Source organism: Accipiter gentilis, chromosome Z, assembly GCF_929443795.1.
Source record: "Accipiter gentilis chromosome Z, bAccGen1.1, whole genome shotgun sequence".
Classification (NCBI taxonomy): domain Eukaryota; kingdom Metazoa; phylum Chordata; class Aves; order Accipitriformes; family Accipitridae; genus Astur; species Astur gentilis.
The window spans coordinates 86,763,442-86,790,510 of NC_064919.1; the positions used below are offsets into that span (position 1 = coordinate 86,763,442).

Genomic DNA, 27,069 nt, shown 5'->3' on the forward strand with positions numbered 1-27,069 from the left:
GAAAAAAAAAAGTATCTCTGAGCTGGAAAGCTAATTGCTGTCTGCTCTTCAAATGCAACAAAATGGGCAGAGTGCGTTTTGGAAAAAGGGGAGAAATTTGAAGGGAATTCCAATTATAATACTTGCAACATCTTTTCAGTACATGAAAATGTTGTGTGTTTCAGCAGATCCCAAGAGCAGTCACAGGATAAATGCAGTAGCTGAACAACTAGGGGAAAAACTGTGATGGCAAAGTTTAGAGAACTTCTCCTTTTTCCCTATGGAGTAGCATGGGTTGGTGCTTTTGCTTATCTCACCTGTTTCATTTTACTGGTGCCATGAGACTGAGGAGGGCAGACAGTCCTGCAGACCCTGGGAAGAGTATGGGGATGCTGCTTTTAATGCAGGCATTCCTCCATTGCGGGGATGCAGGATGCCCATTCCCCGTGGAGTCTCTAAATCTTCCCATGATTTAGGTTTACATCCTGGAATATAAGCTTATCTCCTACGCTGGCCTCTTTTTATCGGAATAAATCTCATGTGCCTGCTACTACTCAGACAGAAAATATAATCTTTATTACCATAATATGTTTGTCAGCTTTCCTTTTTCCCAGCAAAGTACTGTAAGATCTGCAAAATGCTTTAGAAACATAAGCATTTTTTGAGCAATAGATATTGAAAGGGGGAAAAAAAATAGTAAGTCTGGAGTCTTGCAAAGCAAACCACTCAGCCAGGGTTTCTTAGTATGATTCCTTTTGCAAAATGGGTATCTTGCCGCCCACTGGAGCCAAAAGTGAAGAAATGGATTAGGGCTGTGAAATTGCTCCATCCTGATCACTCTTTTACGGCCCTGTGCAGAGCGGAAGGGATGTTTCAGAGCAATATTTGGCTAAATGCTGAGCACCGGTGGTCTAGAGCCCAAGCTGGTGCAGAGGACCTCAACTGCATTGCTCTCAACGAAGCATAGGACAGGCTGATGCTCTAGCCCTGCATTTAAAGCATCAGATTTGAAAATGGAGCAAACGAGCCCAAACCTTCAGCAGCCTCCCAGTTTTGCCGTGGAGCTGCTCTCTCACTCCCTCCTCCCTCCTGTGCACCCAGCTCTTCATGGGGAGCAGGATTGTGCCCAGTTCAGATGATCCTCGCATAGCAGGCAGCGACAGCCAGGCAGCAGGCAGGCAGTGCTCCACTGTGAGATGCCTTTTGGGCTTTGCTGCATGTGCTTACCTCCTGTTTGCATCTTGTTTTTCAACAAAAGTGTGGTGGTGGAACATTTCTCCTCCTGAGTAGCAGTAAACATGGACACAAAGTGATGCGCAAAGTCTGAGAAGCACAAGCCCCACGTGGGACGGAGCAGATCCTCCCAGGGCTCCGGAGGACCACGGCATAGTTGCACCTTCTCAATTTTCTCATCCTGGTTAAGACTCTTTCTGGCATGAAGAATATCAACTTCGTGACTGTCTTAATTGCATCTAGGCAGCAGCCTGGGTGGTGTGTTCCAAAACAGACTGGGTGCCTGCAATGGGAACCCATGGTGGAGCAAACCCAGCAGAAGCGAGCCTGGTCCTTGTTGCGGAGGAGCTGGGTACAAGAGCTGGAGGACTGGCTGGATCTGTTTCCCCCCTCATCATGACCCCATTAAAATTTAAGGGTAGAAGTGGGAGGAATGGAAGAGAATTTACAATTTAAGGCTTAATTAATTTTTAACCTCGAGCTGGAGTTTGTGCAAACCACTGGCAAGGCAATTAAAGTGACTTTTTAATGGGTTATTTTTGTTGCTTCACCAGGGTGGGAGCTAAAGATCCCTGGCTGTGAGCGGCCTGGGTAGGGGCCATCCTTTTGCTGTGCTGTTCTGATGCTTAATCCCTAATTGGCTTTTATTCACAAGCCCTGTCTGAGTCACGAGAGAGAAGGTGCAGAGATGTGGCTGGATAGAACATGGGAAGTAAAATTTCCAGGCTTCAGTCCCCAAGGCTCCAGCTTGGATCCATCCTGGAAAAGAAGAGTAAAAGACTTCGGACTGTGCAGCATCCAGCTTATTTTGAAGTTGCTGGGTGTTTTGCAGGACTAAGCTCCAGGGACAAAAAGCAATGAAAAAATGGATTCTCTGAGAGTTCCTCTTAAATCATGAGGTTAGTTAGTAGAAAATGAGAGCGAGAATGTGAGCGCTGGGTTTTCCGAGCAAGAGTGCAATGACTATAAAACAGACCCGTCCCTCCAAGTGCTGGGCAAACGCCTGTCTGTCCGCACCTCGGTGGACTGCTACCACCGCTCTCTGTGTGGGATATAGCTACTGCATCCCACGTGGTGAAGAATGCCGTGATGATGGTGAAGTCTAATTTCAGACTTGGTTGGGGGGCACCTTCCCAGGCACGTGCCCTGTCTGTAACTGGGGCGGGGGGACTTGAGGGCACCAGGCACAAACTCCAGCGCGTTCATCCTGGATCATCCTGGCCTCATGTTTTCCTCTCTTAGCAGAGTGCCTCCTGGGTTGCTCGTTCCCTCCAACATTTGTGTGTGTTTCACAACACAGCATTGGAGGAATACACGCTTGGGTCCAGCTGAATTAATTTCTTGTGCAACTCAGCCAAGAGAAACCAGGGATAAATCTGTTTTTCTCTGCAACATTCATTCATTCAGCTACTGCCTGCATTAATGCACCTCTGTTGCCTTGCAATCTCTCTCCACCTAGGTTATTTAGAGGAATGCTTTCTAAAAATAGCTGCCTTGGTTTGATGTCTTTCCGGTATTATTCTGTGTAGCACTAAAAACCTACCTAGAAAGGTTGTCCAGTTCATTGACGTTCCCTTAAAATACAGCTAATCCACGTAATCTCGTTATAATAGTCAGTGATTATACTGAGAGCAAGCTTTAGCAGTGGTCCAGCAAAGCCTTTTATTCCCCATCTATTATCTGGATGGTTAAAAGTCACTAGGAGCGTGTTTTGGTTTGCTTGGGCTATTTTAGACCAGGACTTACAACATTTTTGTTTTAATTCTCTAGAAAATCTCCTGCGTTATTTTTGACGGTGCCAGCACATTTCTTCCACTGCCACCAGCTTTCAGCTTTGCTGGCTGCTGGCATCCCACGACTACGCACCACGGTCTCCCAAAATCATGAGACTGGGAAGCATTAAAACAGCAGAGACTTTTTTCCCAGAGTAGAAGACTGGGAGCTTTGCCGTGTGAAGTTGTTCAGTGTGGGATTCCTGGTCTCCAGCATCTGTTTGCAGGTGTGGGACCTTTTGGCCCTGTTCTTTAGGGAGTCAGACCAAGGAAAGGGCTGAAATTTGGAATGCCGAGTCCCCACCGTTGGGAAGGACCTGCCTTGCTCCCCAGGCAGATTGGATGTATGGGGCGGGTGGGCTGGACGTGTGGGTCAGGCTGGAGGGGCTGCCCTTTCGGTTGTGCCAGGAGATAACACGGACCAGAGGTGTGCGCTGCAGAAACCTGACCGTGAGCAAGCGCTTGTGTCTGTAGGAGTGCTGAAGCAGTTTGGGCTTGAAACATGGCTCAAGCCTGCCCTTGAAGAAGAACATCTTCCAGGAGGTGTTGCTACCTAAACCCCCATACACGTGGATCAAGGTCGCTGAATATGACAGAGTGTATGGTGAAATACCACATCTGGACAGTCTCCTGGATGTATTAATTCTCCTTGAGGTTTGAAGCTATGCCTGTGCTGTTTACGATGGGTTACAGGTCACGTTCTCTGCGTACTCGGTCTTGCCGTGCTCAGCGAGCGTCGGTTTGGCAAAAGCTGCCGTCACCCTCCCAGAGGGTTGTTCGTAGATGGACGTCTCTGATCGCTCGCTCCTCTCGAGGGTGATGGAGGCAAGAGCATGTGGCCGGAGGTACAGCTGCCCCGAACTGCCTGGGAGGAGTGGGGAGCATCAGGGGTGTGTTTCTGGCTGGGGCACTGGGCAAATCTCTGCACCACATATTTTTACCCCCTTTCCTCTCTCAGTCACTGGGGGGAGCATCTCTTTTGCTGTGTTGGGGCTGCAGCAGCGTGGGGCCATTGCTGCGGGATTGCAGTGGGAGGAGTGGGAGTGGAAACCTTTTACAAAGTGGTTTCTGCAGACAAATGCAGGGGTTTTGGTTTTTTTCCTCTCCATAAAGCCTGTCTTCGTTGTTTTCCCAAGCTGAGCATGCAGATCTGCAAGCGGTCCAGCCCCGTCCCCCAAAATAAACTGGATGAGATTTGTGAGTGAGCAGAGGGATTAAGGGAGAGGTTAATCTCCAAGAGACACAAGTGCAAGCACTTTTGTGAGATCCCAGCGCAGTGTTTTGAGAGGACATCAGGCTCTTTGCTCACAGAGGTACCTCCTGGGGCCCACGGAGGGTAGGGGCAAGTCAAAGGAGTTGCTCTGCCATCTCTTTGCCTGCCGGCGCGTGCTGCACATACCTCCTTTGGGGCAAATTCCTGGTGCAGGCTCTGCAGTCACAGTAAAAAAACCTCCTGGGCTATTTCTTTTTCTTTTTTTAAAAATAATTTTTTTTTTTTTTAATAACCACCCTGCTTTTGCTTATCTTGGTCCAGCCCCTCCAGTGATAACACAGGCAAAGTCCTGACCCGAGGTGTCCTGGGGAGCTAAGACCCAGCTCTCTGACAAAGCCCCGGCAGAGAGCAGGTCTTCTCATCTCGTTTTTGGAAGAAAAGACTGTAGTTGCCAAACCAAAAGGGCAAAGTGATTTGCCCCAATGAGGTATCGTGTTTCCTCTCCGATTTATGGCTAGGGGAGTGACTTCTGAGTCATCCATTCTAGGAATTGCTTTATTTAGGTAATGGAAATAATTCTGCTGGTTTTAAATCAATGTGTTGTCGGCCATTAAAAGCCCATACAGCATGAAAACCACAGCTGGCAAGACTAGGGCTGCAGGGGGAGCAGGATGGAGGCTACAGGTGCAGAAAAATACGCCGGCTATGATGTATGTCTGTCTGTCACGGACAGCTTGACACAGGTGGATGCCTTCATAGAGATGGAGCTGGGCTTTTCCAGCTTAATATCATGTCAAACAAATGTACTTAGGCTGGTAGAAGAGGGTGCACTGGCTGCGGGGCGCATGTACTGAGCCCTGTTTGTTCAAGGCACTGTCTGGTTGCTGGCTGGCTGCAGACCGCCGAGCCCGGAGCAGTTTCACATGCTGGTCCCCCTGGGAAATGAGACTTTGCCCCACGACTCGCCTGTGTTCAGCCGCTTGCAGCCCCCTGCCATGGCTGATTTACCAAAAACGGCTGTCTGGCCAGGGGCAGCCGGGTGGCTTTCCTGCACTGCTTAAAATCCCTGCGAATGTCAGCAAGTTCTTCATTGTTTTCTGTTCTTTCTGTGAACTAATGAGCGTTGTCTGATTTTTTTTTTTTTTTTTTTTTTTTTTTCTTTCTTTCTCTGAGTGTAAGTTGGCCTAGCCACAAGTGCCCTAGCTGTTAAGGAGGAAAATTCCTATTTTCCTGCAAGAGGCTTGGGCAGCAGAGGTGGCTTTGCAGTGCTGAGTGATGCTGCTCCGCTCGCTTAACACTACAATGGTATGCATGGGAAAATTGTGTGTGTTTTACTACTCTTCAAGCCAGGACTCTGGGGTCATTTTTGTGCTGCTTCCCTTTGGTTTTGCCTTCTCCTTCCAGCTTTTCCCAAAGGCTTATGGAGATTTCACCTTCCTTCTGGGAGTGCTACTTGGTGCCTTCTGGCCTTTTGCTGGTGGCAGCTCTGCTCATCTCCTCCTCAGTGGGTTTCTGTTTGGATGCTGGTATGAAAGGTATCTGATAAGTACTGTTTTGGGGGAAATAGGTATATGATCTACTCCTGGGCAGGTTGCATGGCTGTTGTTTGGTACAGCTGGGTTGTCAGGGCATGATAGATCCCCAAGGAAAAAACTCTTCCTGAAAAACACATTGCTTCAGATCACCCAGGGTGCCTGATGCGCTGTGGATTGGCAGCTCTAGTGAAGCTGGGAGGATAAAACCCATGTTCAGAAACTCAGAGTGTGCCATCGATTTGACTTTAGTAATCTCTGACTCTTTGCTATAAACAGCTCTGGTGTAAGAGGGTCTGATTCTGCCCAGGGGGAGGACTCTGCCAGTGGTAATTAGTAAGAGCTTCACTCATAGGAGCTCACAACAGCAGCGCTCTGACTTTGTAGCTTGCTTTTAGACAGGTCCAAGTGCTTGCCAGTATCTGTGTACAGGCTTGTGGTGCTTTTGGGACATGGTGTGTCTGGCGGAGACCCCAGCACCGAGGTAGCTGAGGACACACGGCACAAGAGCATCGCTTTATCTTCAGCATCCTTCAAAGGCTGAGCGGTCAGCCGTATTCATCCTGAGGGTTGGGGAACAGCTCATTCCTCTGAGATCAGACTGGTTTTGCTGGGATGGGTTCTTGCCCCCTGTTTTCCTGTTTCCCTGGGATCCCATCTGCCAGATCTGGTCTCCTCATGTGCTTGCTTCTCCCAGGGTGCCCGGTGTGGGGCTGGTGCAGAGCACAGCAGATGGGTATCAGGGAGTGTGGAGGGTCTCAGGACGCACAGGGCATGGGGCCACCAACTTTGTGGTAAAAACCTTGTACTCCTGGGAGGTGTGGGAGGCTGCAAAGCAGGGAACCAGATCCTGTAGTTTATAGCTTGAACTGCAGGAGGTAAGGAAGGGAAGAGGCTGTTTGCCAAGACAAAAGCAGAAGCGTTATCTTTACCTGCATTCAGCCTCGAAGAGTGACCCTCCCCGGGGCTCTCTGCAGGATGTTCCTGCAGAACTGAGCACCAGGAGCCCGTGTTTATTGATGGGAAGTACTAATTAAGTTTCAGCCTTGAAGCAGTCGCTGGCCTGGGAGCTAAGAGCTACAGGAGACTTGCCCATATTTCCCTCTGCTTCAGTAACTCCGTTGCTGTGACTAAAGCTTGGAGAGATTTCCTAAAGAGATGCGAGTCCATCACTGGAGCGGTGGGCACCAAACTCCCCGGTCTCGGTCCGCTGCACCCTACACCCCGGACCCTCGGTCCGCTGCACTCGGTCTCTGCTGCTTGCCTCCTCCGTGTTGGAGATGGCCTCCACCGTGCACAGTGGGGATGCTGCTGCTGCAGCAGCACGGAGAGCAGTGAGGCAGAGATAAAGGACGTTTGAAAGGCTTTTGCTGGGGCGGGGAGGGATGCTGGGGTGAAGAGAGGGAACGAAAAAATGAATCTCATCGTGCTCCTGCCAGATCTACCTGATACGGGAATCAATAAGCTAAGCCTGTACGATGAACACAGCCCCTGCGAGACCCCTCCTGCTTTGCAGCACGGTGTTTAATCTTGGGTACAGTTGAAAAGGCTGTTGGGATGTAATGGTTTGCAGGATCTGGCCCTTTACAAGGTGTTGAAGCGAGAGATCACTGTTATCCTCCTTTAATTAGCACCTGTGGTGCTCTGCTAATAACAGACATCTTGTTACGACACTTGAGCTTTAATGAATTCGTCCAGCTAGAGAGATCGCCGCTGCTTGGAGCGGGTTCAGTGAAAAGGAGAAGTTCATCACAACGTCATGGTCGCGTCTTGTGCTGGGAAATGCTGGGAGCTCGCTGGGAGCTGGCAGCAGAGAGCCCACGCAAGGGCACACAGAACCCCCCCTGCGCCTGTGCCAGGGCACCCAGAGCCCCCCGAGCCTTCGGAGGAGTGAGGGGAGCAGAAAGTTCGGTGCAAATCCCAGCAGCAACGCGAGGGCAAATGCCTTCCTTGCACAGAGTGGTGTGGGAGAGAGAGAGGAAGAATGGAAGAATAAAAGAAAACTTCTTAATTTCCTAGTCCTTGTATTTTATGGCACAAGGGGTCCTGATTATAAAAAGCTCTGTTTGCATCTGTGCAGAGGCAGCTGCTGCAGCTGCCCTTAGTGAAAAAGCAAGTGAGAGGTAAATTGAAACTGTAAAATGTGTTCATTGTTCATAAAGAGGGAACATGTTTCTACATTTCCTGCATTATTCTTATATGCACAATGTTTCTTGGGAATTTAATTGTATAATTAGCCATACAAGCAACCGTGTCCCTTCCTTGGTCACCCCTCTGTGCCGGGCCATGCGACTGGAGGGCAAGCTGGTGGGAGCATGGGCATTGCTCCTGACTCTTCCCTCTGGCCATGCTGCAGGTTTGAACGATGACTTTGACCTCACACATATTTATTAAATTGGTGGGATTTATGGTCTGCAAAACAGGAGAATTTTCCAACACAGAAAATTTTTGGTATATGCTTTCTGAAAGTACCCCAAAGCTTTCCTAGTCGTAAACTAGGATAGATAGGAGGTGGGAAGGGGGATGGGAATAGTTAGCACTGCGATTCCTTAAAAATAGAATCCCTTTGTGTTTTACTGTCTTCCAGCACCCCAGCAAAACCCTCTACTGAGCACATGAGTAAAAAATTGGGGTGACTCCACCATTATAAAGAAGTGGGATGTGTTTTCCCTGCATGTCTTCTTGGTGTAACCACAAATTTCATTACTCTCTGCTCCTGACCCTCTGTTGTGCTTCAGGACCTGTTGGCTGTGTTCTGCTGCAGTTTGCCCTGAAGCTCCCATTGAATTCGGCTTTTCAAGTGGGTGGCAGATCCTGGGCTCATCAACTGAAAAACCCCTGGGACTCTGGTTCGTAGTTCCGTGAAAATAGACCGTGTTTTCCGTCATCTGCAGCCAAATGGCATCGCTGCTAGTTTTATGACCACTGTTAGTCTCGGCAGCTATTTTCGTTAGGCCACTGAAATAATACTTGTTCATTACAATAGACTTGGAGAACCAAGAAGAGAGGAAAAAACGGGATTGCTGATGATGGGGCCAGCATCCCGAAACTCCCCCTTGGTTAGCTGCAGTACTGCCCCAGGATCCAGCCCTTCATTGGAAATGCACATTTAAATAGTCAAATGGTTGTTCCCTCGCTGCAGTTTCCAGGCATCAGCTGCTCGGATAACTTGGGAGCAGCATCGAGGCTGTGTGCATGCTTTATTTCATTTATTTAGTGCTTCTAATGAAATAACTGGTCAGAAGTGATGTCTGATTTGGGTAACGGAGAGCACTGGATAAATAACTCCTGTAGCCTTTCAGGGAAGGCTTGTCAGCCTGATCCTTTGGGTTTGCTGTCGTCTCAGTTGGAGGAGGCAGACATAAGAAGGACAAATGGAGATGGTGGTCAGTCCTGCAGGAGCGTGTTGCCTGCTGGTCCCTTGGCTGTGGAGCGTCTCCCTGTATTCGCCAGCAGGTTCTCCCTGGATGGTTCAGTGAGAGGGACCAAGCCACGAGAGCGGGGACAGGGTCACGGCTTGCCATCCTCCAGGGCCATCCTTTTAGGGATGGTTCTCCCTTGGTCCCTCTGTAATTGCAGAAGATACTGCAGGGTCATCACTCAGCCGGGGACTGAGACGTAGCCAGGGGCACCGAGAAGCCCGTCGATTTGCTCGTGAGATAAAACAGGGCTCTTTCTTCCCTTTTAGTCTTATGCAATGCATTTTCCCTTTCAGTGCTTCTAGAACTGTACTAATTATTAATAATTAAGCTGATGAGGCAAAACTTGGTATCCTTCCATTGCATCTAGGGTAAGCCAAGAAGCTCAGCGTGGGAGCTAGCACCGGGTCCTGTCCAGCGCTACCTGGTCTCAGCAAACCCCGTGGAGTTTGGCTCGTAGTGCCAAAAAGCTGAGCAACATGGTGGGTTCTGGGTGATGGTGCTGAGAAGTGAGATATAGAAACAGATCTCAAACCAACATGGCACCTTGCTGAAGCATGCTGGCCCAAGCCCTATTTGACAGAGTTCCCTTTGCCCGTAGGAAATTTCTGCTATTTTTCTTGGTTTTTTTTCTCGTGCAGAGACTGAGGTCTTCAGTGCAGGCTTAGGAAACTCAGGTTAGTCACCACAGGTGGAAAAGATCCAGTTTTGCTGCAGCCAGGTGTACCTCTTGCAGCCCTCTGGTTGCCCATCAGGTCGCAGCCTGCCCTTAAACCTTCCCGTGGTCCTCAGACCTCCCCACTGCCTTCTTGAGGTTTAAGCAATGTGTGCTCGCTTTCCACAGCCATGCAGCTGGGTTGCAACGCAGGGGTAACCTTCCCACACAGGATGCTCCTTCCTGCTGTCCTTTCAGAGCCTTAAGAGTTATTTACCTTCTTTTTCCCCTTCACTCCTTGTTTCTTATCCTTTTTTTCCCTCCTTTGACTATGGACCAAGGGACCTCTCTGGCTGCACATTGCCCCACTTCCTAATAGCAAGAGCATCTTTCTCTGTTCAATCCTTGTGTGCAAAAGCCAGCATTAGATAATTGCTGGATTGAAGAGAGGCTGTAATTATTTTTGCTTCCAACTACAGGAGCAAGCAGTGTTTGCCAAACGGCTCAGTAACTGCTGGCAGATGCTCCTCGGAGGGTATCCCTGCCCTGCCTACATCGCTCACCACCGTCGTATGGTCCATATGTCTTTTTTTTTAACCATTAACTGGATCCCTCTTCAAATGGCTGCTCTGTGCTGGCCTGAAGTGTTAAGTTTCTCTTCCATCTTTAATGATTGATGGTCCCAAACCTAAATAAAGGTCAGCATTTAATACTTTCTCTATCATTACTCTGGGTAACTTCTGCAGGAGAGCAGGAGGGTACCACTGGCGATGCCCGATGCTTGGGGAGTGCAGAGTGAAGGACCAGGCTGTGAACCCACTGCTGGGTTAATGGAGCAGCTCTGCTGATTAAGGTGTATAGCAGAGGCATTCATCTGGCATGGAGAACACAATGGGAGGAGACCCACCATAATTTTATTTTATTTTTCCCCTCTGAGCAGCACTGGGACCGGTTGGTAACCTGGGACATCCGTGTGCAAGGTCACAGCCCTTGCAGCTGGCTGGAGATTCATAAACATCTGCAAGGAGACGTGGTAGGTCCAAAGCTTTGACGAACTGATCATCTGGACAAAAGAAAAAGCCCAGCCATTTTCTAGTGCTTTGTGCCTTTTGTTCAATTCTATTTCTAAATGAAGTAATTGCAGGTGAAAAATTGCAGTTTATCTGCAAAACTTGAAGTGCTTTGAGGGCTTTGAACCATCTTTTCCCAACTGGAACATCTGCAAGAGGTGGTCCTTTGCCCATGGCCACCCCTGCATGGCCACCTGCCACTGGAAAATCACATTTTGTCAGGAAAATCCCCCAAATATTGGGATCCTCTGGCTAAATCTGCATCCTCGTCCCAAGCAGATGTTGGTATTTGCCTGTTAGGCCATTGCCAGCAGTGGAGTGGGGGGTCTGCCGTCATGCTGGAAGGTTCCTCTGCTGCTTTTCTTTTCTTTAAAAGCAAGTCCATCTTGTTAAGAGATTCCCTCATCGCTCAGAGGAGCATGTGTTAGCACAGAGAGGCTTTGAAATACGGGTTATGCTCCTGAGACGCTGCAACTCACTGCTGTTGCTCACTTTGCTTGCCTTGGGTCCATTTGTTCCAGCTTCTTAATGCCAAGGGTGTCATTAAGTCTTTTCATATTAATAGGGGGTGATAAAACTACAACTTAAATGTTACATCATTCGTCTCTCTATATATATTTATGTATTCAGCCGTACTTTCAAAGAGGACCATAGGACCCTACATCTATCTCGTACATATAACTTGTTTGTGTGGAGGAGTTCTTGGGTCTGTGAAACCACGACCAGAAGAGAAGAGCAAAGCTTGGGAGGCTGCAAGCTGGCTCATGCCTCTGCAGGGAGTAACTGCTAAACTTGGACAGATGGGGGAAGTGTTTTTGTGCCGAGCGCATCCTTACGAAGGACGCGGTGAAAGATGAAGTCAGCTCTTATTTTCCCACTGGGTCATCCCACTTCTGCGTTCATCACCAGCAAAGCTGTTGGAGAAGCAGGGGGACGGCTGCCCATGCTAAGCGGCTCTCGGCAGAGCTGGGGGCCTGAGCTGCGGTCGCAGGCGCTGCTGATGGATAGCAAATCCCCGCAGCTAACAAACCGGCTCGTTCATCTTAATGAGGATGCTCTCCTTCTTCCCCTGGCACACTGGAGGTGAAACGAGCCCTGTCTTTAGCTGCTTGTGCACCCTGGGCTGAGCAATACTGGAGCATCTCTCTTTATAAATGCACTAAAATGGTGTGGTTTGCTGCATGAGGGAAGTGCTTGGCAGCTCCCCGTGACCGCAGGCACAGAGCCAGCAGCATCCCCAGGCTGCTGTTGAGGTTTGCTGTGGGACCCCAAATTCAGGGGCTGTCCCACTCTCGCAGCTGTTTTTTTAAGGCTCTTTGCAAAACCGGCCGGGGTGGCACCGTGTCGTTTGCCCAAGCAATTTTGGTTGTTATAAGCTGAAAAACTCTGTGGCCCTCTCTGCTCTCGGCTGCTTGGCAGGGAGGGTTTGTACCCTCATGGGCTGCTACTGTGCTTTCCTTGTGATGTGCTTTAAATGTGCAGTCGGAGACATAGTGTGCTGTTGAACCTTTGCCTTCTGCAAATCGCTTTGTAATGTTTTCAGACAGATTAAGATAAAAAAAACAACAAAGGGGAAAGGAAGAGTTACAGTTTTCTGTGTATTACAAATTGAAAAGGAAAAATTAATCATCTGAAAAATGCTGGTAATGATGCATGATTTTTGGAGGGGATAACTAATGAATCTCTGAAAGGTCACAGTTTTGCTCATGGTTAACCTTCAGCAACCCATTACGTAGGCAAGGCATAGGCAGTGCCAGCATCAAATCAATCCATCTCCTCTTTTCTTCCAGGAGCGGGGCTGAGACCTGCTGAGGGATAAGCGGGCTGCGCAGTGCAGGGAACATCTCCGGCAAGCTGTAAAGATCAGATGGCGCTTGACTTCACCAGTGAAAGACGTACAAGGCGAAGGTGTTGGAACTGCAAATGTGGAAACTTGCTGCGCTGAATGCAGCCAATAAAGTGAGTTTTGGTCTGCAAAACATTTGCTGCCATCGAGATTTCTGTCTGCTGATGGGGCAGATGGGGTCTGCCTGTACCGAAAAGGGAGCGACGAGAAAGGCAAAGCTTTGCTGACTGCTGGGGAGCCCGGCCAGTGCCTGGATGCGCTTTGCTGGTGGGGAAAACTCTGTCAAAACTTGCGGGCAGGGAGGGTTTGGGGCAGTGGAGGGGCCATGGGGCTGCTCTGGGCTCTGCCCCATGGTGGGGCTGTCTGGCTGCCTCGGCACTGAGACGCCGGGGACGTGGGACTGGGCATCCATCTGCGCCGCCAGCCTTGCGCTTCAGCATCGTCTTGAGGACGTCGGAGAAGGAAAACGAGAGAGTGGCTGAAAAATGTAGTGGTGCTGATTTTTTAGTCTCAAGAAAATTAACCTTTCTGTTTTGCTAGAGATCTCTGGGCTGCGTTTATTCACGCTGCTTGGAAAGTCTCTTCTACCCCTTGATTTCTCAGCCAGTTTAAAACATTTTATTTGTGTGTGAGTGCTCGCATCTATTTTCACTGCATCCACGTGTCATCTTGAAGCAATGGGCTTGGAGCGAGGCCCCCCCTAAGCATCTGTAAGTAATAATGAGGCACTTGATTTCAAACCACGTTTGTGATCTGGAAGCCCTTCGACTCTCCCAGCTTTTCAAGTGACAAAGAGGAAAAAGCTGAAAGAGGACAGAGCACGCGATGGCAGAGAAGTGTGACTGTATCGCCAGCATGTATGGGTACGACCTGGGCTGTCGCTTCATTAATTTTCGCCCCTTGGGTTTCGGGGCCAACGGGCTGGTGCTGTCAGCCCTCGACAGCAAGAGCTGCCGCAAAGTGGCGGTGAAGAAGATCACCATCGGCGACGCGCGGAGCATGAAGCACGCTTTCCGGGAGATCAAAATTATCCGCCGCCTGGACCACGATAACATCGTGAAGGTGTACGAGGTGTTGGGGCCGAAGGGGACCAACTTGCGCGGGGATTTTTTCAAGTTTAACATGGTGTACATCGTCCAGGAGTACATGGAGACGGACCTGGCGCGGCTGTTGGAACAGGGGAAGCTCGCCGAGGAGCACGCCAAGCTCTTCATGTACCAGCTGCTGCGGGGACTGAAGTACATCCACTCGGCCAACGTCCTCCACCGCGACCTCAAACCAGCCAATATTTTCATCAGCACAGAGGACCTGGTGCTGAAGATCGGCGACTTCGGGCTGGCCAGAATCGTGGATCAGCATTACTCGCACAAGGTAGGCGATGCCAAATCGACGAGGCCAGTGCTGTCTCGGCGAGCTGCTGGCCGGCATGGGGAGGCGTTGAACGCATGTAGGCTGAAGCGGTTGGACCGTGGTGGATCTTCTTGGGAGAAACTGGTCCTTGAGGCTGTTCGGGCAGCTGTAAGCCCTGCTGGGGTGGTTGTTGCTGGGGTGGTCGCTGGTGGTGGTTGCCCTCCCTGGCCCAAGCCGGGACATGTTTCGCAGGCAAAGGCAGTGGGTTGAGCTCTGCCAAGCGTGCCCCAGGGCTCTCCCGTGCTGCAAAGCAGCAAGCAGGGCACAGGAAGGGTTCAAGTGCCCTTCAAGTGTCTTTCGTTGCTTTATATCATATATGTTAAATATATACTTACATATCTTATTCCATCCCAGCAATGGACTGGGGGGGGGGAGTGCATTTGCTCGCTTTACTGAAACGACTAAGCTCTGTGTTTTTTGCTTTGCTGCTTTTATAAAACACGAGCTGCTGTTCATCCCCGCAGTGGAAGCATGTGTAAAGAGTACCTGGCTTGTCCGCAGCTACTCTGCTTGTCTTTGTCCTCACTTCTGTGCCAACCCGCTTCTTAAAATCCCAACTCTATCTAAATTACACTTACTTAATCATAGAGAAGGAGAGATAGGTCTTTGAGATACAGTCATATTCTTTCATCTGAGGTCAAGATCCAAATAACCTATAAAATTTTTTACTCTTTGGTACTGACATGCTGTATTATAATGCAATAATAATTGCGAGTGGCCGGGTGCAGCCCAGGGCAGCCTGGAGTGCCCCACCACTGCCCTGCTCGGGGCAGGGGATGCCCAGAGCCCTCCAGGCCCCCTAGCCTGAGCATCCCCTGCGGTCCTGTCTGTTGGCCCATGCATGCCTTCGTGCGGCAGTCTGGCTGGGATGGAGAAGGAGTGAAAAGAGGGATGAAGCAAAAATCAGGAAAAAAAAGAAACCTGCCCTTGAGTAGGTGAAATCTGTCCCCTCCTTTGGGGGGGTCTTTGGGACTCAGTTTTCTTCTCCTGCTGCTGTCACCAACTTCTCTCCGTCTGCCCAAGGAGGGCTGAAAGTCCCCCGAAGTGGCACTTTCTAACAAGGAATTAGTGAGCCATGGGCTATGGGCTTCTCCGCGAAGGGTTGCATTCCCAGGCAGCTGCCAAACCCTGCAAAATAATTTAAGGTACTGAAAACAGTTCTATAGTCAGGCAAAAATGCAGCTATTAAAGGAACTGCATTTTTCCTCTAACAAATTTAATTCAGCATGGCAGTCTTTTGCAGCGAAACCCACCTGGTGGGATAGCTCTGGATGTGGTGTTCTCTCTTGGGACAGGGGGCTGGGGAGGGATCCGGCATCCCACGGCCACCGTGGCCGGCCTGCCCTCAGGGTCTCCTGTGCCCTCAAGAAAGGGAGGCCGGAGCTGGGAGCAGGTCACAGTGGCTTTGCTGGTGGAGCAGCTCAGGGTGGGAGTGGTGGCTGTGGTGACAGTGGGCAGGCAATGTGGGAGGGAGGGAGGCAAGGAAAACGGGTAAGAAGTCTCTGTAACACACAGTCCTGATGCTAATGGATTTTGAAGGGGAGTTGCAGATGTTTAATGCAGGTTGGTGTCCAAGCTGGAAGTTTGGAGCAGTGGAGGAGCGCGGTGGAGGCTTCATCAGCTCGCAGATCTATGTGGTCCCAGGAGAAAGCAAAGCATTGCGTGGTCTGCACCAGTGGACGCGATTCAGTCTGCAGCCGGTTTCTGGTGAAAGTTACTATTTGGTATTGTAAGATAAAATCTGTTTTTTTTAAGCTGGATGTTTGTGTGGACAAGTTCAGTGTCCTCCATGGACCCGCCGTTGCGCCTATGTCGAGGTTTAAGTGCACTTTGCATTTACTGATGGGTTTCTGCCCAGCATGGCTGATTTGGGCACCATTGCTTTGCACAGAGAGGCAGGGAAGGGGAGAGGGAAAAGGATGGTGAAAAGATGATCTCGTGATCCTGAAGCTGAGCCCTGATCTATTCTGGTTTCGAGTCTGGGGTCTGGGGAGAAACAGAGCCTGGGGAGAAGGAAGAAGGTTGCAAGGAACATGGGGGAGTGAGTGCGGGGTCCTTGTCACTGCTTCCTGCCCCTCCTGTGCTCCCTTCCTCACCTGGGTTATTTATTACCCAGCTCAGGAAGAGGCTCCTCGCTTTTAAAGTGTGTGTGTTGCTTTTTTTTTTTTTCTTTTTTTTTTTTTTTTTTAAAGTCAGGTGCCTTCAGAGGCTTTTCCCAGGGGAGGGTAACTCCCAGAGAAAACCCCTGCAAACAAGATGGTGCTACGTGAATGCGGAAAGTCACTGATTTAAGGAGCATCGTTTTCTCAGAGACTGCAGGATCAGGGTAGGAGTCATCGGTCGGTGTCTGCTGCAGAATTATTGTTATTTCCAAGCAATTCTCTGTCACCTTAATAACAGCCAGTGCAGTGGGAAAGAGCTGTCAGGAGGATGACCAGGGGTGCAGCTTCATGGTAGGATGTATTTTTGCAAGATGCCATTGCATGAGCATCCTCCAATTAATCCTGGGGGTATGAGTCTAGAGCATCAGTGCAAAAAAACCTGCAGATCCCCACTGTGCAGAGGGACCTGAATATGGCTCCAGAGCAGAGCTGAAAATAGCAGCACTGTGGTGAGCATCCAGCATCACAAATAATGTCAGTTATTTGTAAATTCTGGTGATGGGGAGGACTGTGTTTGCTGAAGCCAGGTGATGGGCACCACAAAGGCAGAGGTATGATAGGAGGGCTTGAATGGGGCTTGGGTCAGTCCTGCCTTTGATTTCCAGCTCTTCTCAGATGACTCAGAAAAATCAATTCCTTTCCATACTTCCCTTTCAACCTTCGCTTTCCTCAAGGGCTCAGACAGATTTATAAGCTCCTTGGTCTGTGCTCTTGCAGAAAGCATCAGCAAGAGGGAGAGGACTGGAACATCACTGTGTCTGAAGCTGCTGAGCCTCCACTCCGCTGCTGACTGGCATTAAGCAGGACAGGGATCCTTACACCCTGAATTTTGGTGCTACCAGCAGGTGCTAATGCAGAGCTGCCCAACTGAAGGTAGTGCAGAGCTATACCTTTAGCGTAACGTTTTCTTGCAAGCCTTTGCGGCAAGGAAGGGTCATCTTAAGCGCTTGGGTTTTTTTCTCTTAGGATGTTTTGTATCTGAAATGTGCTTAGACTGATGGCTGGGTTCTGCTAACATGGAAAATTGCAGGTTGTGTGTTGTTATTCATCTAAAAGGTCACAGCTCTTCTGACCTGATTTTTCTCAAATCCCAAACCATCCTGCTGAGTGTTAAAATGGCAAATAACAACTGCGGTAGATTGTGAGCAGAGTTTTAAACACAGTTTAGAAATACATATACCACCAAAATAATAGCCCTTACTTGGCAATGTGTCTTGTTTACATGGCTTGCAGCAGGCAACCTTTTAATTAGGATAATTTGGTGGGAAAGGGAGAGCTCTCCAACTCTGGGAGACGCCCTGGACCACAGCAGGGAGCTGGCCTTCACCGGCTTTGAAACAGAGCAGCTTCGCCTGCATTTGTCCCACCACTTGGCTGGTGTTTGCTGCTCAAATCCCTTTCTCCATGTGATAAGAGCAGTACGGGGGCATCTGTTCATTTGAAACTTCACTGTAACAAGATGAATTTCAAGCTGCCAAGGTCATGTCCAGATCTGGGTCTGTACCTTCACAGGCTGCTTAGACCTGACAGCTTAAATTTTAGCCCTGTCTCAGACAAACACACTTCTAAGCTCCCTGGGTGCTCACGTACTTGCAAAGATATCTTTAGGGCACAGAATATCAGGTCTAGCAGAAGAGGACCCTCGGGAGATGATCCTGTGCATCCACCTCTCTCTGTCACCCTGTCCTTTCCCTGATGCTCTCTCCATCCAGCCGTGCAGGCTCCTTTCTGTTCCTTCTTGCTACTCTTTTTGTTCCTGGGAGTCGCTAATCCTGCTGTTTATCCCTCTAGAACATCTCCACATTAATCCCTTTTTCCTCAGTTGTTTTGCTGTGCTACTTGGTGCCCAAATGTTGAGTGGAAGAGTGCTGGAGATGAAGATAAGGAGCAGCTCCGGCCTCTGTGAGGTTCTTATCCTTATGCAAAACAGTCAAAGCCGAGCATTTATCTTTTCATCAACCACCTCCTTATTGAATGCAAACATCTCGCTTTCACCATCAGACCGCTCTGCAACACCCCCTCCATCTGCCGCCTTGTGGTCCTGCCTGGCCCATACCTTGCTGCCTTCCCCCCGTGGTCTAGCCCCTGCCTGCATTTCTTCAGAGGCTGCCTGGATGTGTTTAGCTGCCCATCTATCCATCCATCCCTGCTCTTACACCTTAATAAATATTTTTGGCTCCAAATGAGAGTCCAGATGTGATCTGCCCCAGGTTTGGGGGGGGAATGGGGTGTAAAACTGAGATGCTGATCACCCTCAGCTTGTGGTGGACAGGTGGGATGGGAGAGCAGGGAGATAGCAAAGTCAAGCATTAAAAATTGGGGTAAATACTAATGAATGTTTAGACTTAAAAATAATAAATGTTTCAGAGGGCAAACTCAGCCCTGGCTGTGCATCCCATGTGGCGTGTCGCCCAGTGCTGGTCAGAGAGGAGCCATTGGGTTGGGTGGTCCTGTCTGGAGAAGACAACGGAAATTCCTGCTCTATGGGGATACTGAGACATTCGGAGTCTCTTTACTCAGGTGATGAGACAGCGAAGTGGGATGCTCCTTAGCCTGCCTATGTTGTTCAAGATAGTCAGATTACCTCTTCTGGGGGTCTGGGTGCTCTGCCTGGTGCCCCAAAGCATTTGGGGGCATCTGCATGGGGCTGCCAGGGGACTCTCTCTCCCTTTGCCTGTTGGCAACATTAATTACAGAACTAATTGGCAGACATTCCATGCTAAGGAGGCTGTAGCAGCCCTGTTAGGGGGAGATCTCATGGTAAATAGTTTCCAGAATGTCTTCAAACCTTTGAAGTCCTTCCTTCATTTTGTACTTGCTGATCAGTGCAAACATAATAGCTTCCAGTTCATCCGGTAAAATAATAAAATTCCCAGGTGGGTCATCTTGAAGAGGTCTTCAAAGGAGATGAGGATGTGGGATGTTGCTCCGTACTCACCCCAGAGGGGACCACCCTCCATGTTCAACCCTCGGGCGGCTGCCCCTGGCCCCGTGCAGTCAGCGCAAAGCCTCCCCGCTGTGACCCCGACTCAGTTATTCTCCTTCTCTATCCTCTGATGAAGCACGTAATAGTCTGCGGTCCTGAAATAAATGCACTCTGTCATCCCAAAATGATGAGAACACACGTCACGTTGCCGGAGCCATGCACAATGGCAGTTCTATTATTTTATTATGGAGCAATGTTCCTGCAAACCCGGTGTCTTTTCCAGCCTCTCCTAGAACTGCCCTACCTGCCTTTTAAAAAATAAGCTTAAAAAGCATGCTGTGAAGAGGCACCAGCCTGCTGCTGCACCAGGATTATTCCGAAAGCTCGAGGTTGTTGCTATTTTGAGTCCCCACCTTGGTACCGCAGCCGCCTGCAGCAGGAGCCGACTGGGCTCCCACGGGTGCAGCAGCAGAAATCCAGTTCCTGGCTGTGGATGGAGGTGTGGATACACAGGCTGTGGCTGGATCCTGCTGGATTTCCAGTTCACAGGCACCTGGTCAGCACCTTTGCAACTTTTTGAGTGCAGGAAGATGGATTTTGATGTGAAATACTTTCGAGAGAAGCTTTGGGTTGCAGCGTTAGGGGCTGCTTGGTTTGTGGTAGATGGGATCCTGAATTTCAGTGTCTGCCTCGAGGAGACCTGCCTTTGCTTCCTCCAAGGAGGAGCTCTGGGCTTGGGTGACGGTTGTTTCGGAGCATCGGTGGGTCTTGCCACGCTCCCCACATGCTGCCGTGCCGTGTCAGCTTCCCTCGGCGCGCTTGGGATGCAGGCGGTCCAGTGTGCCGTGACCGCTGTGACACCGGGATGCAGCAGCACCCACCCAAAATTGTTTCTCCTTCTGGTGTTACAAGCAATGCATGAAATCCGTTTTGTGTAAAGATTAGAAAAAGCATTTATTTTTCTTTGCTTTTCAGTTTCCTTGCTGTGCTGTTTGATCCAACTTGATGCTTATCCTACCTGTAGTGAATTCGTCACCTTTATAGATTGCCTGAGCTGTTCCTGCACATGCCGCAGGAGCAGAGGAGAAGCAGGAAAATTGTACTTGAGAACTGCAAAAAAAGTAGCACGGGAGGGCTTGAGAGCAAGCCTTGGACTTGAAACTATTTCTGGTTTTAAATTAACTCTGTTATATTGGTTTTTAAAGAGATATCAGTGATTTTTCAGTTCAGAAAGGGCTGTGCTGAATCCACAGAATGTTGTCGTGAAGATGTATCACCTTAATTAGAATTAATTAATATGCTTCTGCTCTCGCTCTTTCTGTCTGGTTGAAGCTACATAAATGATGAAATTCTTGTGCTAAAGCCCATGCTTTGCATAGGTGATGGCTGGAGGTGCTCGAGCTTTCCATCCTGGCATGGCTGATGCCCTCGTGTAAGTCTTGGCATCACAGGTAAGAGCTGAGCCCGCACCTAACACAGGTTTAGGTGGATCCCACAGCTGTGCCTGCAGCTCCATGATCCCGGCTCCCAAAGCTGGGCTGATATTTTTCCATAGGACTTGATAGTACACAAGACTGTAGTTACTTCCTCCAGGTGGTAGGACAGGAACTTATCTTACGTATTTTATAGAGTAAAGATCTAGCCCATGTTTTTAGCCACTGTGGAAGCAGAGCAGACGTAGATGTTGGGGTTGTATAAGCTGCTCAGGACTGGGGTCCCGTGCTGCCCGGCCAGGGAGCATCCCCAGCCACTCCTGCTGGAGGACCTTGGGCCAGGTCGGAAAAGTCTTGGTTTTCAAACCTCCCATCAGCCCTTCCCAGTATTTTTCCCCTGAGGAAGAGGAGGGATAACCCGGATCCCAGCAGAGGAGTGCCATGGGAAGCAAAGGGGGGGGTCCAAGTGTACGGTCCGTGAGTCGGTGGGATAGAGAGAAGCTGTCGGTTGCTCCTCTCCACGGGTCCTTCCTGGGCTTGGTGGTGGGTGACCCGATGGTCTGGGTTATTCAGCAGATGGAAGCAGGGAGACGACAGTCAACTACACGGTGATGGGTGATAGAAGAGGGAAGCACAGTGAGAAGCTCTGCTAATTAATTACCACCAGTAACCTCACACGGCAGGGGAGGGGTTGGAGATACGTCCAAAATATTCAGTGAGTTTTTGCAGGGAATTTTCTCTGATACATAAGAGATGCCTGGGGAAGAAAAGGTTTGGTTCGTTGCGACATATAGATATTTGCAGTATATTGCTCATACATTTTGCATGGTGCACACACCCCCGAGAACTGAAATCCATCTTAATGTCAAAGAGGAGAAACGTATGAATCGAGCATTAAATCTGTAAGGACAGTGACATTCCTTTGCTGGGAAGGGGACAAAATTGCTCCAGCCAGGAATTACCCTAGATGACTATCGCCAAAGTTTATTTTCTTAGGGTTTTCCGATAAGTACCAGAGTCTCCATTGCTGGGAATAATTGCAGTAACCGAAAAGCGGCAGTCTGATCGGATAATGCCTGGGAGCTTTTGTGCTGGTTCTGATTCAGCAGCATTAGCAAAAATATAACAGCATTAAATGAAACTTCTCAGCTAATCAGTCTCCATTACAACTTACCTTAAGAAGACCAAAATTAAAATGTTCTTTTAAAAGCAAACCTTTTATGATTAAAAACTTGACAAGTTAAATGTTTGAAAATTGGAACAAAAACCTGCACTGGGGGAAGAGGAGCAGTAAAAAAACCTCGTGATGGTGCACAAAGAAATTTCCTGGGTGCCGTGAGAGGAGAGGCGGGTGGGCTGGCATATCCGCCGCTGTGGAGGGATGCTCGGAGGTGCTGGCCGTTGTGCTTCGGGAAACTAAGAGGGTAAAGAGTCCTGTTAGCGTCTTTGCTGCAGCCCTTCTCATCATGAGCAATAAAGGGTAAAAAAGGAATTAGGAGTAAGAGCTTAAAAAAAAAATCAACCTGGTTGCATCGTTTCTGATGGGAGAATCGCGGTTATATTGCAATTGAAAACAGTTTATGAAACTATATCAGTTAGGATGGAGTTTTTGACAGTTTCTATGCTCTTACTCCCTAATTTAATTGATTTTGTCTTTTCTACTGTGTTTCAATCTACCTCGTTCTGTTAATGTGTTATATTTAACATAGAAAATACCACTTCTGAATATTCCAGCATTATCCTGATGAAATAACCATTCATGTCCAACCCCGGCACGGCACCCGTGCATCCGGAGCTTGGCCGGCAAGCTAAGCAGGGGGGTGCTGGGACATCCCTCAAGATGCCAGTGTTATTTACAGGCTTGAACGCATCCCCTTGATTTCAGCGGGAGCTGCTGAGCGCTTGGCACTTGTGTTAAATCTCCCGGGTGAGTTCAGGAACGGGAGGGCTGTGGTCCAAAGAGACGACGGCACTCTGTCTTTTGTCCCATGGGGTGCTGCTGAGGGCATCTCCTTTAAAATCAGGTCAAGCATCCCAGCCGACCATCCTCACTGGAAGCAAAGTAGGACGGAGGATGAGGACCTGCCCCACACCACCCAGCTGCCGGAGGCGATGCTGGGGCCCCAGTGGTTGGGTGGCAAGGGAGGGAGGTGATTTATTAGGCAAGACTGAGGCTTGGTGCAGAAAGGGCAGGGTTTCCTAGCTCTGCGTCAGCGAGCTAATCCCCAAAAGGGCTTTCCCACTTATCCCACAGCGTCTTATTTTCAAGAGTCTTGGCTAGGAGCCCTTGTGGGGCTGTATTACCCACTCAGCGATGCTTTAAGACATCTGCTAGTCCAGGAGGCTTTCCTTCCACATGGTAGTGATGTTCCTCCCTAAATCTGTTTTTTTCTGCCCGCTCCCTCGTTTTCCTCTTTATTACAAGATCCCACGTCTCACCCCTGTGAGATGCTGCCTGGGCTCATCCGCAGTTCCCAGCACATGCCCCAAACCGAAACAGGGTTCGCTGCAGCAGCATCCCGAGGATGCAGATGGGGTGAACTCGCCTGGCTTCTGTGTGAGGCCGGATCCTGCTGAGCGCTGCCCGCTTGGGAGCCCTGTGTGCTCCCCCTGCCACCTCTGCTCCAGTCTTGTGTCCTCCCTTGGTTCTCGCTGGGCTGACCCACGGGCAGCTGCTCTTGCGTGGGGTCCCCTGGGAGCTCCTACCTTTTAAAAATTCATTTTCAGCATCAGTGCTGGGAGTCAGACCCATGGGAATTCAGCGGTACATAGCTTGCTGTTAGCAGTGGTTTAGGTAGCTATGGAGGGACTATAAATACAGGATTAACTACAGATGGAATCAGCAAAACATTGCAAACTGGTAACGTTTGGAAATCGAAGTACTGTTCTTGGGGTACTGAGCTGGGAAAGGCTTCCTTCACACACTGCTGGCTTATAGCTGGGACCCAGCAAAGTACTTAAATAATGTGCTTACCTTCCAAAATGTCTCAAATGGTGCAACTGGGATTTATATAATACATCTAAGTCCTCTAACAGTGACCTGAAATAACTTTTGCAAGTACGATCTGCAAATCTGTGCTATTAAAGCCATCTGTCCTTTGCAGAAGATGCCTCAATACCATGGTGACAAACAGCAAATAAGTTTTTGGGGAGCAGCAAGTGCTTTGCTTCCTGGGGCACTGAAGCATCTGTGTTTCCAGTGGTGTATGTCTCATCTCTTTCCTTCCTGCAAGATATACAGCTGCAGCCTGCCATCGATGCAGCACAAACGTGGTGGGCAGGTTTCTCGGCAGGATCTGATGGTGGGGCCACAGTGGGCAGCGAGGGCTGACCGGGAAGGAGCAGAGGAGCTCTCCTGCAAGGTTGCTGACGTCTCTATCTCTGCTTTTTCAGGGTTACCTTTCCGAAGGCTTAGTAACAAAATGGTATCGCTCCCCGCGCCTCCTCCTCTCGCCAAACAACTACACCAAAGCCATTGATATGTGGGCGGCCGGCTGCATCCTGGCTGAGATGCTGACGGGAAGGATGCTCTTTGCTGGTAGGTTTCTGGCTCCCATTGATTGGTTTTTTTTCTCCTTCCCTCCTTCCTTGCTACCCAATTCAAAGCCTTTTTAGCATGGCAGAGGGCATTCCCCTCCCCTTGCCAGCCAAGGCAACACTTGTCACATCGCTACAGGGATCCTACGGTTGGTTATGAGACATGAGAACTGTCACCAGAACAATTTCACTTGCACAGCCTCTGCTATTAGAGGGTCCCTTGGTTGGTGCAAACTTCACTGATACAGGCAGGCCCTTGGGGACAGAGAAGAGTTACCGTCAGTCGCCTTGTGCTTGCCTGGGAAGAGCACATGGTGGTATGGATGTGATGGCACCCAGTGGGAAGCCACCAGCCGGTGGGGTGCCTGAGGCTGGCTGGGGTCAACGGTGCCTCTGTGCTGAGCCTTGCTGGGCAGGAATGGTCTGCTGCCGAAAGCAAAGCCCCAAACAAAGAACAGTTCTGATGAAACAACAAAACCTTTTTCTGTTTCTGGGTTTCCAACCAAAAATAAGAGCTTTTTGTTGGGAGGGAGGATGCTAAAAAAATATCATAGGGTGGAGTATAAGGACAGGAGATAATGTGGCCCTGTTCCGAGAGGTTTGTACTCTATGCTGTGGATTTGAATTGTGATTGGTGTCTTCAAGGTATTTCTTTTCTTTGAGGGAAGACATTTGAATGCCTCTACCCATTTTCAGCATTTTCCTATAAGTGGGTATTGCAGTTGTAAAGGTGCAGTGCAAGGAAAAGAAGACAAAAAGAGCAGGGGCAAGGAGCACATAATTATCAGTGCAGCATTTGAAGCTCTCAACTCTGATGTTCTTGAGAAGCAAATCTTTATTTAATACAATTCCAAAAATGCTACTGTCAGGAGCAAAGCTGTGCTTCCCAAGCTGGAATGCAGAGTTGTTCATTCAGGAATAAAGCAGCCGCTCTTTGCCTGTTGAACAAGCTGCCTCCTTGCCCAAGATCTGCAGCAATGCTCCTTGTTGGTTGTCAATCCATCTCCCATTAGTGTTTTGAATGACAAGGTTTAACGCATTTCGTGAGCAGCTGTTTGCAGAGTTGTGTAAATAAATAATTAGACCTATTAATAATGGAGAAGGACATTTTCTTCACAAATATTTCAGTGCACCGCAGAGCTCCGCAGCCGGTGCTTGATTGCAGCTGCTCTGTCACTCCCTCCCTGCTCCCGCTTGCAGCTTCCATATTTCTTTTGTGAAAGCTGAAAATTAAGCAGTCAGTATCATTTCGGAGAGATCATTAAAATTGCCTGCTTCTCCTTCCTTCCTCTTGTCCTTGGTGTCTCTTCCCAAAAATTTTCAAGTCCAGGGACTTCAGCTCTGAAAATTATGCATCAGACCTGGCTGCTCCTGCCACATCCTCAGGGTATATTCCAGGAGCGGGGTCATCTCCACGCTTGTCCCTGTGGGCGCAGGGCATTTTCTGGTCTCACTGGGAGATGCTGCACGTGAGTGAGCTCCCGAGGCAGCTCTCCCAGCTGCCTCCCCTTGCCGAGCAGTCGTTTGCACCATGGAAGAGTCTCCAAGGTTTTGGGGTGGAAGCAAACTGGATGATGCCTTTCCAGGGCAGACCTAAGGCTCTGCCGGTCCAGGGCACCGGACCTGAACTAGCCCCAGGTAAACCAGAGCAGTAGAAGCAAACCCCAGCGCAGATGGCAGGGTCCTGGGCCTGCAGGAGTTGCACCAGACCAGAGCAACGCGCTGCCTTGTATTAAACTGGGTGTAGCTGGAGCCCCAGGGAAATCCTTTTGGACTCTTAAGTCAACCTCTCTTTTCCTGTACTTGCTCCTCATGTCAAACAGCAAAACAAGACTGGCTTGTCCAGATTCTTCTCTGGCCATCCCTATCAGAGCACCCAAGCACTCATCTTTATCCTGGTTTTCCAAACTGTGCTCGACCCCTCTCTCAGCCCCAGCTTGGTTTTCACGCTGTTTGTGGACCCCAGGGGTCGAAGCTACGTTGGCTGACATCAGCTATCAACTGCCTAGGTGTCCGAGCTGGTCTCCAAAGCTCCATTCATGGTCAAGGCAGAGGCAAAGGCAGCTCCAGGATGTGATTCATCTGGCCTCTGTTAGCTGTCTGCCTTTAGCTGAGATTGTGCCTTAGAAATATTTATTTTTCCACTACTGCTCATAAAGAATATCTGGAGAACAAGCTGAAGTGCCACGCTGGTGTTGCATGTGGCTACAGGTTCGTCAATTCTGTCCCGGCTGCCCAGGTGAGATGCCCCAGAGCAGCCATACGGGAACCTACTTTGCATGGTGGTTCCTGAGAGTCCACAGCAGGTTAGAGATCAGGAGATGGGATTTAGTAGACCATAGACTGGGCTCAGCTGGAGAAGTGCTGTGACCAACCCTTCTTTGCTTTCTAGCCCTGTGCCATCGCTTAAGAAGCCCCCAGATGATGGCAGGATACTTAGTTAATGGGTGGGGATCAAAACCAAAGCTCAAAATACATATTCCTTTTGGGTTGCTTTAAAAATAGTCCATAGAGTTGTTACGGGGCCCTGTGCCCCTTTTTCCTGGCCTCCTCCTATACCAGTAAGTAAAGAAGAGCCAGGGTGGGAGGCTGGCAGTGGGGCAGGGTGCCTGTGGTGTCCCATGCCTTGTACCGTCTTTCATCTGCTGATATCCAAAGAGGAGGAGAATAAAACCCAACCACTCAGAATAGCTAAAACTGGTAATCACTTGCATGACAGCATAGGTTCATCTTTGCTTTTGCTTTTCTCCTCTTTGCTTGGGAGAAGGAGTTTGCCGCCAGCCAGCTGCAGCCCCCATCGCTGCAGGACAAGACTTTCAGAGAGTCCTGGGTCACCACCACACACCCCGTGGAAAATAACAGTGATGTAGTTCCCAGAAAGT

The 27,069-nt window shown here is 49.5% G+C and overlaps 1 protein-coding gene across 3 annotated transcripts in view; it reads left to right on the plus strand.

The window, feature by feature from the left end:
- The window catches only part of MAPK4 (mitogen-activated protein kinase 4), a 46,213-nt gene that overhangs the window by 8,199 nt on the left and 10,945 nt on the right, over positions 1 to 27,069 (plus strand). The window contains exons 1-3 of one of the 3 annotated variants that reach the window (XM_049794261.1): positions 5,437 to 5,502; positions 12,664 to 14,090; positions 24,044 to 24,188. In XM_049794261.1, the coding sequence (XP_049650218.1) occupies positions 13,545 to 14,090; positions 24,044 to 24,188 (691 nt within the window). In that variant the 5' untranslated portion in view covers positions 5,437 to 5,502; positions 12,664 to 13,544. Of the gene's footprint in view, positions 1 to 5,436; positions 5,503 to 10,742; positions 10,837 to 12,663; positions 14,091 to 24,043; positions 24,189 to 27,069 lie in introns of those variants that run through there. The other 2 variants (XM_049794259.1, XM_049794260.1) reach the window with 2 other exon arrangements.